Genomic DNA, 17,871 nt, shown 5'->3' on the forward strand with positions numbered 1-17,871 from the left:
AACACACCCTATTCTTACACTCAAACAATGATATTTCGTTTGAGAATGGGGTGTTTTCGGTCTGGTTTAACAATCCACTATGAATGTTTTAGTTGCAGATCGAAGATTCGCAAAGAATGTCGTAAGGATAATAGACGTCCGCTTCAAAAAATTTAATGGTTGCGGAATTTTTACTGTTGAAGCGGTTTTATCAATACACTTTGCTGCTCTCGTAGCAAATTATACTATTGTGCTACTGCAGTTTGCGTTCTTATAGTAAATGAGTTAAAACTGTAAATTATGATTGTAAGAATGGATTTATTACATTGTACTTCCTCATTTAAAAGTATTTTTGCTAACTATATATCTATTTTTGATAACCGTAACCATTGTCGGCCGTTATTTGATCGTCCGGGTTCTAATGAACTTTTTTGGGATGTCTCTCATGAGAACGGCATTGGGGCCGGGAGTGTAAGTGGACGCCTCGATCACTATGGGTTGGGATGGAGGTTGGGTGGCTTTTTTTTGACTAAAAAGAACCGACTTTGTTAAACAACTAAAAAGCAAAAAACAATTATTTTCCACAACATTTTCAAGTCGGTGCCAAGTAAAATATGAAATGACTAATATCATTTTTAATAGTACCTAAAAAGAAAAGTACCCAGTAATTTTCTACATTTAATTTTTTTTTTAATGTAGGTACAATTAATTGCCGAATTAATTGCCTATTAATTGTCTTATGAATAAAAAAATAATAAATAAATAAATAATAAATAATGTCAGCTGCTGGGCATAGGTCTCCTCTCTCATAAGATTTTAATAAAATTATCAAACCAATTTTCTGTTGTCTAATTTTATACAGTAAACCCTTTTCTATCGATTTTTCTATGAATGGGTACCTATAAAAGTGGCACATCGAAACGGAAGACTCGTGCTTACGGTCACGATCAAATTATTTGTTTAAATTTACAGCCCAAACCACTAATAGTTAAGCGCGTTTCTTTTTAGGTTGTTGAGATTGCAGAGAGAAATTATGTATTTTTTTTTGTTCCACTACAAGTAAGCCCTCGACTGCAATCACATCTTGCGGTAATGATGCAGTCTAAGAATGTGTGAAGTGAATGAAGTTACATCGAAACCACTATTGGTTTTTACATCTTTGTCTGTAGAGCGTTAAGAACCTTCTACCAGACTAAGGCAAGAGATAATTGAGAAATTGAAAATTCCCATATATCCGCGGCAGAGGATTGTATTAATAAAATACCACAGCGTTTACGAGTGCATCAGGGAGTGTACCTAAATGTATGAAAAAAAAAACAATAACCTAACCTCAGTACTTTATACTCTTTCCATGTATGCAGTTACCTATGTCTAGTTGACTCGTGCGCTGTAATTTATACTTGTATAAGTATATCTTTATGTATATATATATTTCTTGCTAGCGTGTGTATGTCACTGATCTCCTCCTTATCCTAATTTTTTGGTATGCGTTTGGGTGGTACCCTGGATGGTTTAGATTCACAAATCAGCCCGACATATAGCGCTGGGGTCCGCTAGTATTATATATTATATATAGATCGTGTTACAATAACTTCAAAAATATCTCGTAACCCAGATGCAATCCGCATGGTGATTACGTATCCCACGACAGCCTTGCGACAGGCCTTGCAATTTTTCCTGTTAAACGTCACCTTTGTATTTTTTATGATCCCGAGATTTACGCCTTTCGTAAGATATGTAATCACCCTGCCTGTCTATAGACGTCACACAGAACTTATTAATTACTTTATTACGCCACAGACTCACACTGTTTGTCCGTGAAGAAAACTATAATTTAATGTATCAAAAAAAAACTTTGACTAAGGTTGCATTGCTCCTTGGTAGCCTTTATGCTATCCTCAGACCAAAGACAAAAATATCTATATGGACCAAATCAATTAAATCGAAGCGAGCAATCGAGCGGATGCAAGTCATCCGCTGTATGTCGCTGCCTAATTTTGTAGTCCACAGGCTATCCTATCCATCCTTTTATGAAGCCATAGTAGATATTTCGTGATCGGGTATCACCCAACGATTCACATGTAGAAAATTACTATAAAATTGAAGTTGTTGAACTATGAATATAATTACAATTCTATGACTGACAATCCTATCCAAATGGAAAAAATACTACCAAAAATTGTGTGTTTTAAACATGTTGATGATAGAAATGAGGCAGAATTCATATTATTTGGTGTTTTGATGGAAATAGAGAGTTCATATTACATATTGTTGATCTGCTAGGAAGGATATTGAAAGAGTCTATATAGTTGATGTTCTACTATAAATTATACTGATAGAGGTATTTATTAGGTTAAATTGTATAAAAAAATTCAAAAGGGCAAAAGTAGACAATAAACGGATATTTAAATATATTTGTTTATCTGTATTCAACTGTTTAATGTAAAGAAAATTGCAAAAGCACTATTAAGTAAACAGCCCACTGGTCAATTAACCTTAGCGGTAAAGCTGCATCGATGGTTAGAACGCCACAAGCAGTCATCTTATTAAACTTGGCCCGGTTAATTCTTATCACGTTCTTGTACAGTCTCTTTAAACCTGCAACAAATCGTAGGTAACAGCTGGAAAATAATCAGTAGAACAAAAAATGGACTTTAAAATAGGAACTTCAGGGATTTACTTCGATAGCGTAAAGTGTGCATTAGTTACGGCCAGTCAGTAAAAAGGAAAAGTACTACCACCATGTAAATCCATTAAATTGCTTGCTAGAATTTACACCATGTAGTATAATATGCATTATATCTAGTTCCTTAAGAATGACTTTCAGGACAGGTTGTCCGGGAGAGATTGATGTAGCGATAAAACCGCCTTTGCACACCTAATAAATAGCATTTAAGTTTCTCTATTATTTCTATGCCTTGTATTTTGGTTATGTGTGTGCAATAAACAATTCAAACAAACAAACATGCTATCGCTTAACTTTGACTTCGGCTCAAACATAAATAATATTTTCCTAAAAGAAAACGCGAGTTCTTTGAGGTTCGAGGCAAAACATTTCAACAGTTCGAAATAGCATTCAGTTAAACTAACTAAAAACGATGTCAGTGTTCTATACAAATAAAAAACTATATTATTAGGTTAACTGATGAAATCAACGCTAAAACAAGAACCATGATTGTGTTTACAACGCGATTTCCACAATAAAATTGTAAGCTTACCGGAACCTTTGTTATTTCCTAAAAGCATAAGACAACTTCTTTCAGCTTCTTTAATAGTTGTGTAAAAATCTTCACACCCGTTGATACAGAAAGAGAGAACTATGATATTCTTTGCTAACCAAAAGGAAACTATGGACTCTGGAATAGTGATGGAGATCTGAAACTGAAGATTACCTTGTCATTTTATAGTATTAGAAGAACGTCCGGACATTAAAATCAATTAATGATGTCAAGAGCAATTTTGTTTAAAATGAAATAATCGTATTTGTGGATACGGGCAAAATAATATAAACAAATTTGATTACCACAAAAAAGTTTATAGAGAATCAACTTTAAAATATACACATATGCTGTCGTGCACTTTTTTTTAAAACATTTAAAGAACAGGCAACTGCAATTCCACTATACATTATCTAAATCGAACCATACGATTTATGCACGCCAAGATACTCGTAGTTACGTATAAGTACGTATTTTTAAATTTACTACTAAATCAATTCTCCAAATGCTTTCTGCAAGCAGCAGCAAGAGACCTTCTTTGATTAATTTCTTCTCTTTTTGGTAGGTACCTACTGCCATGTTAATGCAACACAGAGCTGAGAAGGTGGCCTCTTGACTAAAACGACGCGACGTTCTATTTAATAATTATTGTGTTTATTTTCTCTTTTTTTATTTATTTGTATGCTATAATTGATTGTGGTCAATAAAGCTAATTATTATTATTTCATTATAATTAAATAAATTTTAAAAGTACTTACCGGTGTTCCTGAATTAGTATTTTTTTCTAATTCTATGAACAGATGAGCATAAATAAGACTATGGGCGAAAGTATCAAGTATTTGTAGCAAAATCTGAAATTACAATCATAATATGTTACTAAGCTTACTTACTTAATTTAAGTGTGCACTTTTTATATCACTTTTTCTTAAAAAAACGACAGCAGGGCACATTTTGATCTCATTAAAAATAGAGCCTGAGTTAGAAATATCGTTTCAGATTTCATATTTTTGATTTCATATTCTCATTAAAAATAGTATCCTAATGCGTTCGGCGTGAAATACTAAAAACAGCCGTGCGCTGTGAGCTAGGCTATCTGAAGTCTGAACGAATCCTTGTTTTATGTAATAAAGAATGAATTTCGTACCGGTAGTTGAAAAATGTTTTTAATCATGTCAAATGAATTCAATATATTCAAATATGCGTCTAAAAGACCTCTTTTGTAATATTCACTCCTCTTATTGACTTTGCCATCGCTATTCATAAATTTATTGGAATGAAATCTAACATTAGTAATCCACGAGCTGAGGCAGTTATTTGACAATTCCACGTAACGAAAAGCACAAATTATGTTCACATCGTAATACATTAAGGCAAACACATAACAATTACGTGAAAAGTTACTATTAACAATTTTATAATTCAATATGATAGCATATATAAAAGCTAAAACTAAAAAGATCATGTAGATTCCCCCTACGAATATCCAGTTTTTCCTTCCCCAAATCTTAAAGTTGTTGTTGGAAATTAGAAAAGTGTTTGTTACTTTTTGGACATTTAGCACAAATTGAACCGCATATTTATTGCTATAAATATTACTTAAAAACAATATTATACAGTCGCAAGAGTAGGATACGAAATTGAAAGTCATGGAATAATGTAACGCTGTATGGAATTGCATTGGTGTTTCGACTATGCCACCAATCGTAGAGTGGGCATAATGCGCAATCACAAACATACATATAAAACAGAATGACAAAATATGGTAAATAAATCCCTTTGGATAAATAAAATGGTTTCGGATGGTATATTTCGAAAGAAATGAAGTATACTGCAGAAGATTCAGTGGCATTAGTGCATTTTCAAAGCGTTTATCAACAAAATTGGTTTGAAGATACATTTCTGTGTTTGGAAACATTTTAAGGTTCCCAAGCTCTGCCCAAGTGTGTACTCAAATATCGAAATATCGAGAATCTACATTAAAATAACATGGTTCACACCAATTTCTTAATGAATTAAGATATTCTTTTCCTAATTTATATTATTGGTTGTTTGAATAATAGACTTTTATTATTGATGCTTTTAGACAGAGTAAATTGAAAGAGCTGTGACCTTGAAATTCATATCCTATTATAGAGAGTGTTTTATGTTGTGTTATAAGTATAAGGTGTTATAAGTTATTTAATCAGGAAAACAACAAAATTTTAACGTGAAATGTAATTAATAAATTTATATTAAAATTACATAAAGTTTTACTTTTCCCCTTAGTATGAGGCATATGAAAAAAAACGACTGAAATACTTTAATTCCTTTTATTCGACTCATGTTAGTAAAAGGAACTAAACTATTTATGTTGTTTTATTTGAATGCCTCATACTAAGGAGAAAGTAAAACTTTATATAATCTTAATAAGTCGTCCGAATCATCATATATCCTACTAGATTCGTCCGAGGTGGTGTCTTCAGTAATATTAATGATTAGCTTTGTTGTGCGTAAATTATCAAATGTTATGTCACGGTCCTAATCAGATAGACTCTTATCTCTCTCCACCACACTTGCCCAGTTCCGGTTATCACGCAGGTGCTAACGTTTTTGAGTAATTGCAACAATCCCCCATTCACAGCTAATTAGCTGTGAATGGGGGATTGTATTGTTTCTTGCAGCATGCTGCATAACCTTTAATTTGTGCCTATATAAGATCTATGGCGTTGTATTGGCAGTGTTATGAAGGAATCCTAAGGACAATATGTGCAGCCATTTCATCGATCACATACCGTATTAGTTTATTTTCAATATGTTTAACTATTGTATTTATAACATGAAATCGTCCACATTTTCCCCAGTTTTGTGTAGCGTATTAATAATTTCATGTTTTTTACTGAAGTAAACTTCTTAAGGCGCGACTAGGGAGTAACTCAGAATTTTGTATGGAAGAAACGTTTACGTCAGATGTCTGGGTAGTTTCCGCTATTTAAAAATAATAATTTGAATTGGTCGTAAGTATATGTCAACTCCACGCTTCTTGACTTATACGCCAGCTATTGGCAAATATCATAATCAATTCGGATTATTTATTTCCAATATTTTCAAACGGATCGATTTTTAATAGCTAAGTAAATAAAAATTAACCAGTTTAAAAAAAAATATTTAAATTGCAAAGTTTTAGAAAATCTCTAAATATACGTGTTTATTTATTACTTTTGTTATAAATAAATTATTAATAAATTCGTGACGGTAACTTAAAGCATAAACTAAATCCTCTTCCTTAGTCGTTCACTCTTGACAGAGTGGTCGTGGTTGACGATGGTACATTTTCTTTGGCTACAGCAGCCCCCGCGATGCGCCTCCACTTTTTACAATCTTCAGCGTTTCTGGAACATTGGACTATGGAGGCTTGTGTTGTAGATTTAACAGATTGCTTTAGGTATTAATCACCCGAGTCACTTACCCTACCTATGTATGTATAAATACGCGAATAATAGCGTGATTAAAATGAATATTTAAAATTAATTCATTACTTAAATGGAAAGACTTGTCTTGCTTAATAATTCAGTACTTCTCCATCTATTCCGTGGTGGAGCTCACCTTAGCGAATGAATTTCGGCCCCTAATTTATACTCACCACAACATTACTACTTTTGAACTTAATTACTATTTTTTAGTTATAACCTTTTGAGCTACTAAATTAATTAATGCTTTATGTTTTTTTTCTTTTTCATATGTGCAAAATTGTAGTTATATTGTGCGTGATTACGAAGTTAATAATCATTCGAAATTATTCACTTAACATGCTAGAGCGTAATTTCGTTTATAACTTCAAAGCTTTTTATTTCATATGGCTGCCATTTTGGATGAGAAAATATAAACTGAATGGAAATTATATATCACCTACAACTAATAGGGATATTTTTGCGGTAATATTAGGAAATATAGCCATGTATATAATTCTATACTTTACTTTGGCGAAGTTCGTAGACCTTCTGAATGAAACCGCTTCATTATATATTTATTTCATGTCTTACATTTTCTATGCTCTTAATCATACCTTTATAAGTATCCTAAATATTTTGAGAAGTGAAGTGAATGTTGATATAGTTTTAAAACTTCAAAAAATTGATACTGCTTTATATGAGGAGCAAGACACATTGCGTATAAAAAAAATTCTGAGATTTTCATTAATTACATTGGCCTTGGTATACGTACTAATATTAACCGTTAAATTGCTCATAGATCCACTTTGGTTTTTGATCAGAGGTATTTTTGTTACACTGACACTTTTTTTTTAGATGGAAATTATACAGCCTTTATTATATACTTTTTGGGGCGAAAAATTGAAAAGTGGACAACAAATATCAATTACCGGAAACCAAAATATTCAATGAAAACCGTTGAGATAGAAAATCGAAATGGAACTGAAGAAGTTGCTATGTTATCTGCATTTGATGAGATAGTAAACACTTTAAAGTACACGCAGCAATCATCACAATTCGTGGTAACATAATTGGAATAAATTAATGGGTGCAAAGTAAAAAATAACTGAAATTTTGTCATTTTTGTTTATTGAATTAGCTTGGTAGTCAAATATTCAAACCTATGATAGTAAGTTCAAATATGAAAGATAGCGATGATACTTCAATCAACATATTAATTACGAAAATCGGTGTCGGCGAATAATATACTTATCGGTTCTTGCTCTTTGAGCTTTAATCACCCACTATTTTAAACCTTCACTCATATAAATATTGGCAATCGCAAATTACCATCCCGGGGACTATTTTCAGTTGTACCTTACATATTACACTTTTAATTTCCTCTCAAAAAGCAAGGGGTTTCAACAAACCGTTGTCAGCAAACTCCTTACTGTTTCTGTTCTTTTATCGCCAATAATATCCCCTTGATCTACCCGAAACTTAAGCCAAACTAAACTAAAACCAACTTTCCAATGTACAATGAGTTATTAAAAATTAAAAACATTTTACGGAGTTATGGTGTAAAACCACTAAAACAGTATCAGTACCGAATTTATCGTATTGCACCCTTAACCGACTACCACAAACAACTTGTACCACTAGTATTAATTTCAATATACAGAATTTGACCCATTACAGTTTTTATTTACTGATGAATATCATACTTTAATACTTATTATCCCATTCCGGACGGAGATATTTCCAAAAACATACTTTAAAAAAGCGCTCACTTTGCACCCTCGAAATATTAAGACATTGGGTATCACCCTTGAAATGAACCTTATAATATGAGAAATTTCAGATATTTACACATTTTGTCATGGAATTTCTGCAGTCAATTGCATACGTACAGATCACTATAGAATCAATTCACAATAAATCGGTAAGATAGGATGTATACAGTGGTTACTGGGATAACACCCTAAATTATTTACTTGATAATTTTTTTCTTTCAGATAGGCGATAAATTATTTTTAACGCAAACCATCGGCGTAACCATATGGATATTAAAAGGAATTGTGTTCCAAATAATATTATGCATTTCGTGCGAGATATTATATAGCAAAATTAAGTCAGCTCGAATATCAACACTATCAATTTTATGTACCTCCAATTCTTGTAAGTAACAACCTAACAGATATAAAGGTTTATAACAAATAGTTTAAGCTTTGGATTCTTGAGAAAAGTTATAATATATTATTTTTCAGATAAGGAACGCAGATTCGCAAAGAAAGTTCTTCATATAATCGACGTCCGGTTTGTGAAAATGAACAGTTTCGGAATGTTTTTTGTGGACACATCACTGCAACTTCAGTTAGCTACCCTTATAACAGAGTACACTATTGTCTTACTACAATTTGCATTTTTATAAAAACTAGATTATCCTGGGCATGCATGGGTGACAGTCTGATATTAGCAACGCTAAAAAAACTGCATCTGTGTGCATCGTTGTTTAAAATGTACAATTCAATAAATATACTATTTATTGGGTTCATTGGTATAAAATATTTATTATTTCATACCAATAAACTGATACAAAAGAAAACATTAAGAAAATTAATATAATAGATTTATGTATTTTAACGAGTGTAAGTGATCAATTCAAACAATGCGGTTGTTGCATGAAAGTACAAAAAATATTGAAATAGGTACTTAATTTGATCAGCTGCTTTAAAATTTGTAAGTGCAGAAATTAATGTGTCAATTTATTGTCACAATAATTTCGATAAACATACAATCATAATTGTTTATTTTTGTGAAATACTCTCTTTTTAATTTTCTTATATTAATAGGAATATGATTATAATTAATATAGATATACCTATTACAGTTGGTTTTCTCTATTTTTGATGTTCTGAGATATCATAAATAGCTCCATGAAGCCAATTAATCAATTGATCATAATTATATTGGGAAAAATATTTCCATTATAAGCTTTTTTTTGTTCTCCTTCATATTTATGCTTCCTCTGATTAAAATAAAAAATATCAATAAGTAAAATAAATTATGTATGCAGAAATCGTCCAGTTACATTCATTGCATTCATTTAGGCGACTGCCTAGGCATGTCAAATTTAGCATAGATAGTAGATTATACTATTGCAATACTACTATTCACACATCCTCGCGTAAATAAAGGATGCTTAAAAAATTCCACGCTAATTTATCTCTTTCTGTTATGAAAAAATTTAAATACTAAAGAAGAAAATACATTGTGGATCTATTGAACCGCTGTACAGCGTTCATGAGTAAGTGTTAATTTGCATCATTCAAATGATTTTCAATATCTTTCTTCTCCTTCTTAGTCAGTAGGTCATGGTAAATTTCTTCGAGCTTTCTATTCTTCGTCTCTGGCACCACGAGGAAAACATATAAGGATGTCGCTAAGCACATTGCTCCAAAAAAGTAAAACGCCGAGTAGACTCCTATAGATTTAGCCGCCGACTTAAAAAATAGTAGTTGAAAGAAGTCCGATGACGACGAAATCGCCATTGTAGTCGCTAACACAGTTCCTCGGTACTGGAAAGAAAATAAAACGATTTAGTAAAGCAGTGTAACTTATGTTCCACAAGTTTTGCCTAAGACCAATACTTTTGGAGAAATAACTAAAATCGATGAAGCTGTTTTTGCATTTAAGGTCAAATGGAATCACGGATCACTATGAAAAAAGCAAGTTCCTAAAAAATCTTAAAACAATAATTCATAAACACATTTAGTCGCACTCAAATACACTTGTGAATATTTCAAAAAGTCATTACTAAATGTAATGACTTGGAATATGAGGGCTATAATTTAGTTAGTTTACTTTTCTTGAAATTATATAACTATTATTCTTGTGCCCCCTTTCCCAGTAACCTTATATAAGTTACTTGCTAAAATATAAAATAGTACTTTATTACCTTATAGGAGAATGTTTCACCCGCAATGACAACAGATATCGGCATAAGCCCTGAAGCATCACAGAAAATGCAAATGCATAAGGTTACCACTGGAATCCATCCAGGAGGACTGAGATCAAACTCATTGAGCAAAAACCAAGTTGCTAGAATGCACATGCTGAGGCCAGAAAAGAGACACGTGATGATTAAAAGCGGCTGAAAAAATAAATTTTAAAGCTATATATTATTCACTGTTCGTACCTACTTAAAAGTACTCGTAGGTTAATTTTTTGGCTGTCTAACAATAACATAAAAATATATTATTTAAAACCCCCGACTTTCAATAAAGTGTACATTATTATACAAGTTAAGCTCTTCCATTTTATACCCGTATTGAGGAAATTGTGAAAAAAATGTAAATCGCCATTCTGTGGTGGCGCTCTCTTGGATTTGTAATTTGTCATAGTGTATAGTATTCGACTAGTTGACTCTTTCATTTGACGTCCTTATTGTGAGAGTTGTGAAAAATATGTTATCGGATATTTTATGGCGGTGGACAAATTGGACCGATTTACATCAAACATAGCTTAGAACGCTCTCGACTAATTTACCTTTCAGCCAAAAAATAAAATCAAAATCGGAAAATACGATTTAAGTACGAACTTTCACGTGCAAGGCATACCTCCATTAAAAGTCGTGTAGGTCTGTTTCTTCAAGTTTGTTAGAACAGGCTGGTTCGTGGATGGAAGTTAACATTACTTAAAAATCGCCTATGAAGATATAGAGTAAAAGGAGTGTTACGATAAATGTTATGTATGTTAATGTATTAGGTAATGTTGAAAGGCAGCTGCCAGATAGGAGTGTCGACGAATAGTTAAGCGTGCCACAACCCTTAAATGACGACCACGACCGCTCTGACAAGAGCGAACCGACTGAGAAGAAGAGGATAAATGTAAGGTTTATTATTCTATACCAAGTTTAACATTATTAATTATTTCAAATAATGTATTGTTTATCTCATTCTCTCCTAGAGATACATACATAATGTACGAGTATCTCTCATATTATTCAGTTTCCATGGTACTAAAATAGAAAATAAATGTGTAATGTATTCTATCTCATTCTCTCATTCTCTGTTTCGTAATCATGATGCATTTTCGTTTTACGATTAAGTATCTATTCTGCAAAAGTATCATTTCAAATAGTTATGTGTTCAATGTTTCTGAAATTAATAACTTCAAGAAAATTTTGACGCTACGAAACAGAAACTACTGATATACTAATAGACATACCCGTCTACCAGACCTCTCAATGACTCCCGATGCCATGGTCGCACCGCACAATTGCACCGTGCCCAGTACCATCGCTTGCTGATTCGGACTAAGCATCAAACCAGTTACGCCTGACGCCAGACGAAATATATCAGCAGCAAAATTTAATACTGGTACAGCACCGCATAACTCCCGTGCTAAAGCCGCGATAAGCGCTATTTGAAAAGCTCGAAAAAGTATCTTATCCGTTACTGAAAAAAATATCTATTATGAGTTTATGCGACTAGTGGATACGTTTCGCGAGTACTACTTTGCGGAATTCTAGCTTACTTTGCGCTTTTCAAAAGCAGGAAAATTAGCTACGGTGAAATTTATAATTTTCTCAAACTTTAATCTTTATACTGCACACCAAACAGATCTTCCAAAAATGTACTCTCTACGCAAGTTTCGCTCCGACATGACTTAGCAATTATAACAAATTTTGCGTTGTAAATTGTAGTTCTAGGTACATTAAATTCGATTGTTGGGTATTGAAACTTTTTAAACTGTAAATTGTTTGAAATGAAGAATTCATAATTATTAATAGCTAAATTATGACCCTATAAAATATGAGCCTATTGACGACTTACGGATAGTTTTCAGTAGAAATGTTCCTTTTGGCTCGTCATTTCTCTGTTCTTTCTTAATAAAATCCAATTCTTGTTGGATAGTTATATGAAATTTTTGTCTGCAGCGAAGCCAAATTAAAGCCTTTTCTGCCTCCTGAAAAAAAAAATATTGTAGTGCTATTTTCGTGTGACTTTTTACAATTTTTTCCTTATCGTGAAATAGGATAGCACTTTTTATGAACCTGTCGATTTAGTTTAAAGATCTAGGTACATGTATACATGTAGTTTCATAACTTTTTCTGTGCTATGAAATTGCATGGTTTTCTTATCTGTATCATGAATTCTCTACAGTGTTTTTTTTTTGTTTTAATATAAGTTGAAGTTTCAAAAAAGAATAAAAACACACCTCGTCTTTTCCTTGCTTAATAAGATATGAAGGTGATTCCGGCATCAGGAGAAATAGTACAAAATTTAAAACTGGCACAACCACGAACACTAGCAAAATGGCTTGGTAACTTAAAATATCTCCGATTATGTAAGCAAACAGACTCCCAGTTGTAAAAAATAATGCTCCCTGAAACATCAAATACAATAATTATTAAATTTCTCCGTTATGTTACTGTGTATTTTCATCATCATCGTTGTCAACCCATTAGGGACCCACTACAGGGCACGGGTCTCCAAATGAGAGGGGTGTAGGCCATAGCCCAACACGCCGGCCAAGCGCGGATGGGTGGAACTCCACTAAGCTTTTGAAAACAATTTAGAAAACTCTAAGACAGGCAGGTATTCTCACGATGTTCTCCATTAAGCAAGTGATATTTTATTGCCTGAAATACACATTATTTCGAAACGTCATGGATTGAACTCGATACCCCCGAAAGTAAGGTCGAAGTCCTAACCACTAAAACAATGACCGTTAAATTAATATATCAATCCTTTCATATGTTATAAACACGAAAGTTTGTCTCGTTTATTTATTTGTTCAATTGGTGCACTTAAATTTTACAAAATTTCGAGATAGGCGGAATCCTGGAGACTGGATACGGGGTGCCTAGGATAGTTTTAGCCTTGCAAACTTAACCGTATACAGCTTCAGTCAAGTTTTTGTAAATAAACCATTAATAACGACCCATACACAAAAATAAAAAGATCTTGATTTTAAATTAAGATATTTGGCATCACGAAGACGGATCTAGTACTTTTCTACTACTACTATAGTAATTTTCTAACATCAAACTAAACGCAAAGGAAGATATTATCTTAACATAACCAGATTAGACCTACCCAGCATCCTAGAGATCCTCTTATACTGTCTTCGGAAATCTCTTTGATATATGTGGGGCAGGTAACGCAGCTTCCCGCCATTACCACACCGACCAGAATCCGTGCAGCAATGAACACCCAGATGTTCAAAGAAGAAAGCTTTAGGATCCAAATCACCTGTTGGAAACCATTAATTTTAACTTATAAATAGTGCGTTTCTTTGCTTGAGAGGGACTTAGGAAAATACATAGAAAAGATAATGAATTTTTTTTCATCGCCACATTAAATTTCATGAACATACAAACAGCGAAATATTTGTTTAAAAAAAAAACGTTTTTAGTTTACACATACGATTTTTTTTAATTACAGCTTTCTTTTGACTGCCTGACATACAACCTGCAGCAAAAATGGTAGAACGTAGAAATTTGAAATTTTTAGAGAATACTCATTATCATCAACTTTTTACCAGCCCAGTACTCGAGGAATCACATCTTAGTATGAGAAGGTTTTAGACCGTAGTCCATCACGCTGGCCAAGACACTTTAAGAACATTGAGTAAACGGTGAGTGACACTTACGGCACTAACTGTTGACATAAAAAGTAGAGCAAATTTTCTTCCTAACTTGTCTCCCAATTCTGCGACGACGTATGTTGATGGCACGCATACAAAATATGGCAGTGCCGCCATCCATGAAATCTGCAGAAAGTAAAGCTTTTTATTGATCTCAAACACAGATGTTTCCTTATAGTTGCGTTATAATTCTAGCTGAAGCATTCTATCTTAAAATTAAAATATAAGTGATTACAAATTAATGTAAACCAGAATGTCTGCAATCATAGTATGGTTTATTTAAGCAATACCAATCACTAATGTTATTTTTAATTTGCCAAATTCTCGGAATTACAACGAATTCTAGGTATTTAAATTCATATGAATTGAATTATGTATATTATAATTCGTTAAGTGAAAGCATAAATGTATAGTAAACTATAACAAAGAAACTAACTAACACTAAACGTTTAGGTTGATTGTTTAGTCTTTGATCTGTCAGTCATTAGAACTTATCTAAAGTGAATAAGTGATTAGGTTCATTACTAATCGATTAAGTTACTAGTTCACCCTTTACAAATTTTATATGTACTTTAATTTCATTTAAAAAAAGAGACGGTTTATCTTAACCTCGACATCCGTAAGAGGAACGTTGGTTGGAGAGTCTTTTGATTGCAAAAGTAGAGTCATTGGGGACATCCATCCTATGCAGTTTCCGTAGCTGAAGATAGGCATAGAAACTAAAATAAACAAGTAACATTTTATTATATTATTATTATTATTATAAACATTTTGATTATAAACTGCCACATATATTTCTATAATCTATGCTATATTTATATAATATAGTTTATTAAACAAAAAAGGTACATTATTCGCCTTTTCTTTTAGGTTAATTAAACAATCGTCTGACACATAAAATGTATCAACAGGTAAACACATCTGTCCCTAAGCTAGAAATAAATCTGTTTTATAGGCGACAGCGCCCTTCTTATATAAAATGGCACATATATTTATGAACAAGAAAATTAGTCAAGTAAAAACAGTTTCAAATATTACATGTTAAAAAAAATATGTGTGTGTTCATGTATATTGGTGCTAAAAGAGTATATGAACTATTTATATAAAGCCCTGTTGATTTATTTATGAATTCAAGGTATTTATGATAATGTCATGCAATATAACTTTTATGAAATCTTCGTGAAGTGTCAACCTCAATTAAAATAAATATTTTTTATTTATTTTAATTACGGTATATAAGGTACGGTTTACCTTATTTTGTAAAACTTAATAGTCAAAAATACATACTTACTCAAGAATGCACATAATATCTGATTAGAATGGCTCCCATCGCGAAATTTTGGAAAAAAAATTTTCATGCCTTAAACAAAATAAATAAATCAACTAACTGGTTCACAAGTTGATTTAAAACTGAATTTTATTACAATTTCATGCTTCTCGATACAGTACCTAACTGTTATCATCGACGTCGCTGTGTATTTTAAAAATAAAATGTAAATTTGTACAGGTGCTGCTAAGCAATAAATTATTAGATTTCAAATCATCATTTCTTCCATAACGAGTGCTAATTAATTGCGTCATTAAAATTTGGTGCCAGCGACATACTAGCTTCGCTGCACTGGTTTAAAATGAGAGCGTGAAAATGTTTGATCGTGAATATAATACTCGTAGTTGCTTTCATAAACTTTTATTAAAACTTTTTGTAAAAAGTTTTTTTAAGTTTTTTCGCATCACTTACTGAGGTAAAGGTATTTTACCATTCTTTTTTTGAAAATGTCGGTTTGTATTCTGTTGTAACTTAACTAACAGCTTCAACAATTGACATCAGAATCCAAACAATATTTCTTGTACTCCACTATGCTCGATAGTTAGATACTCACTTACTAATAACATATTTAATTTCCAAGAACACATACACTTTTATAAATTAGTTATTAAATTACACATTCCGTTTCTTTGAATGATGTGAAAGTTTTTAGCGTTATACAGGCAATACAAATAATTTTAAAATCACAGAATAAAATTGATATTTTTTAATAACTTAAAATAAAATATTATATATAAATTATAATAAGGATTTCGAATAACCAGATAGTCTTCAAACCTATGTGTTCACTGTTACGATTTCTTAGAAAATTCGGAAGATTACGTTCTAGATATTAAGATAAGTTTATCTCGAAGATTATACACGAAAGTGTATAATCTCTTCAGTTTCTTTATATCTTACCAAAGCATCTTCTTCAGTTTCAACGACTTGTCGAACCTGATCGTGACGAATGTAAGATGGCGAACTTTTCTAAGGATGCGCTTAATCAATGTATAGTTTTGTGTAGGTACAAATCATTCATTTGTTCACTGACGCGTATAGCAACAGCGACTGGTTCTGACGTTATTATGTTTTTTGTTGCAATATTAATTACACGTAAGGGCTTCGCTCATGTGCTCTTATGTGACTTATATACCCATTGTGAGAACATGTATAAAATCATTCAAGTAGTTTTAGACAATATTGGTGGCTGGCTTTGCTTTGAGATGGTCACGATAAGCATCCAGATCTTTCCTCCTTTTGTCTTCAAAATACCTGGTACTCTACTGGACTAAGTGCCTCCATTCCGCTCGTTTTTCGGCCCGACTCTCAAAAGCGTCGTTTTTATATTGCATCTACACGAATGCCGCTATTGCATATATTTATATCTCAAGAATTGACCGCCTTGTTTGGGCTTCCCATCCTTGAGCTCAAAGAAGAAGATACGCTAAGCTAGCCTCTCGTTGGGCTAACGACAGTTACTTTGGTCCGGTCATGACATGATAATCATGTCATGACCGAACCAAAGTAACTGTCGTCGCATAAGATACGTCTCGATGCCCCGGACCCGGCCCGTCGTAATACATCGGTGCTTCTAACGCGATCGCACCACGTTATGTTCTGTATATCACGAAGGCATTTAAGGTGAAATCTATCAAATACGCAAATATACCTGTGGCATAGAGTCCAAATCTCTGCAAAGTGTAGGAAATCTGGTAATACGTTTACTCTCTGATTTTTGTACTTAACTTTATTTCATGCCATCGGAAAACCTTCTCGCCGATGCAGCACGTATCCTATTAGTAACCTCTGAATTTATGTCACCTTTAGATGTAAGAGATGCTTCCTATACACTAAAATGCGATACATTTTAGCATAATACTTTTTCTTGAGCATAATATTTTTAAGGCATATTATTGGTCGGGTGTTATGTGTTTTAAAGATATTCATTTCCATAACCTCTGTTTCCGTGATGTTAATTTTCAAACCAAATTTATTGCATGCTCTGTCTAGGTTTGATACAAGCTCCTGTAGGCCATTTGAGCTATATTCCACAAAGCACGCATCATCAGCGTACATGATCTCGTTTATAAATCAGAAAGAGTCTTTGGAATGGGTCCTTAATAGCCTTAAACTATAAATCTTTCCATCCATACGAAATCGAATGGATACCTACATGAGTATTAAGGCATCTCTAACCACTACAAAAAAGTAGAGGGCAAAGATAGTTGGCGCTAAGACACAGCCTTGCTTGACACAACAAATTATCAAAAGTGCTCAGATTCTTGACCTTGGATTGAAATATAGC

The 17,871-nt window shown here is 32.7% G+C and overlaps 1 protein-coding gene across 1 annotated transcript; it reads right to left on the bottom strand.

Moving 5' to 3' along the window:
• Positions 1 to 9,888: 9,888 nt before the first annotated feature.
• LOC120624935 (facilitated trehalose transporter Tret1-like) lies at positions 9,889 to 15,615 on the bottom strand. Its single transcript, XM_039891767.1, has 9 exons — positions 15,549 to 15,615; positions 14,867 to 14,976; positions 14,264 to 14,383; positions 13,708 to 13,863; positions 12,827 to 12,994; positions 12,442 to 12,574; positions 11,834 to 12,063; positions 10,563 to 10,757; positions 9,889 to 10,182 (listed from the first exon to the last, which is right to left on the bottom strand). The coding sequence occupies exons 1-9, from the start codon at positions 15,613 to 15,615 to the stop codon at positions 9,919 to 9,921; spliced, it is 1,443 nt and encodes a 480-aa protein (XP_039747701.1). The 3' UTR covers positions 9,889 to 9,918.
• Positions 15,616 to 17,871: the final 2,256 nt, after the last annotated feature.

This window comes from Pararge aegeria, chromosome 1 (genome assembly GCF_905163445.1).
Source record: "Pararge aegeria chromosome 1, ilParAegt1.1, whole genome shotgun sequence".
Lineage (NCBI taxonomy): Eukaryota > Metazoa > Arthropoda > Insecta > Lepidoptera > Nymphalidae > Pararge > Pararge aegeria.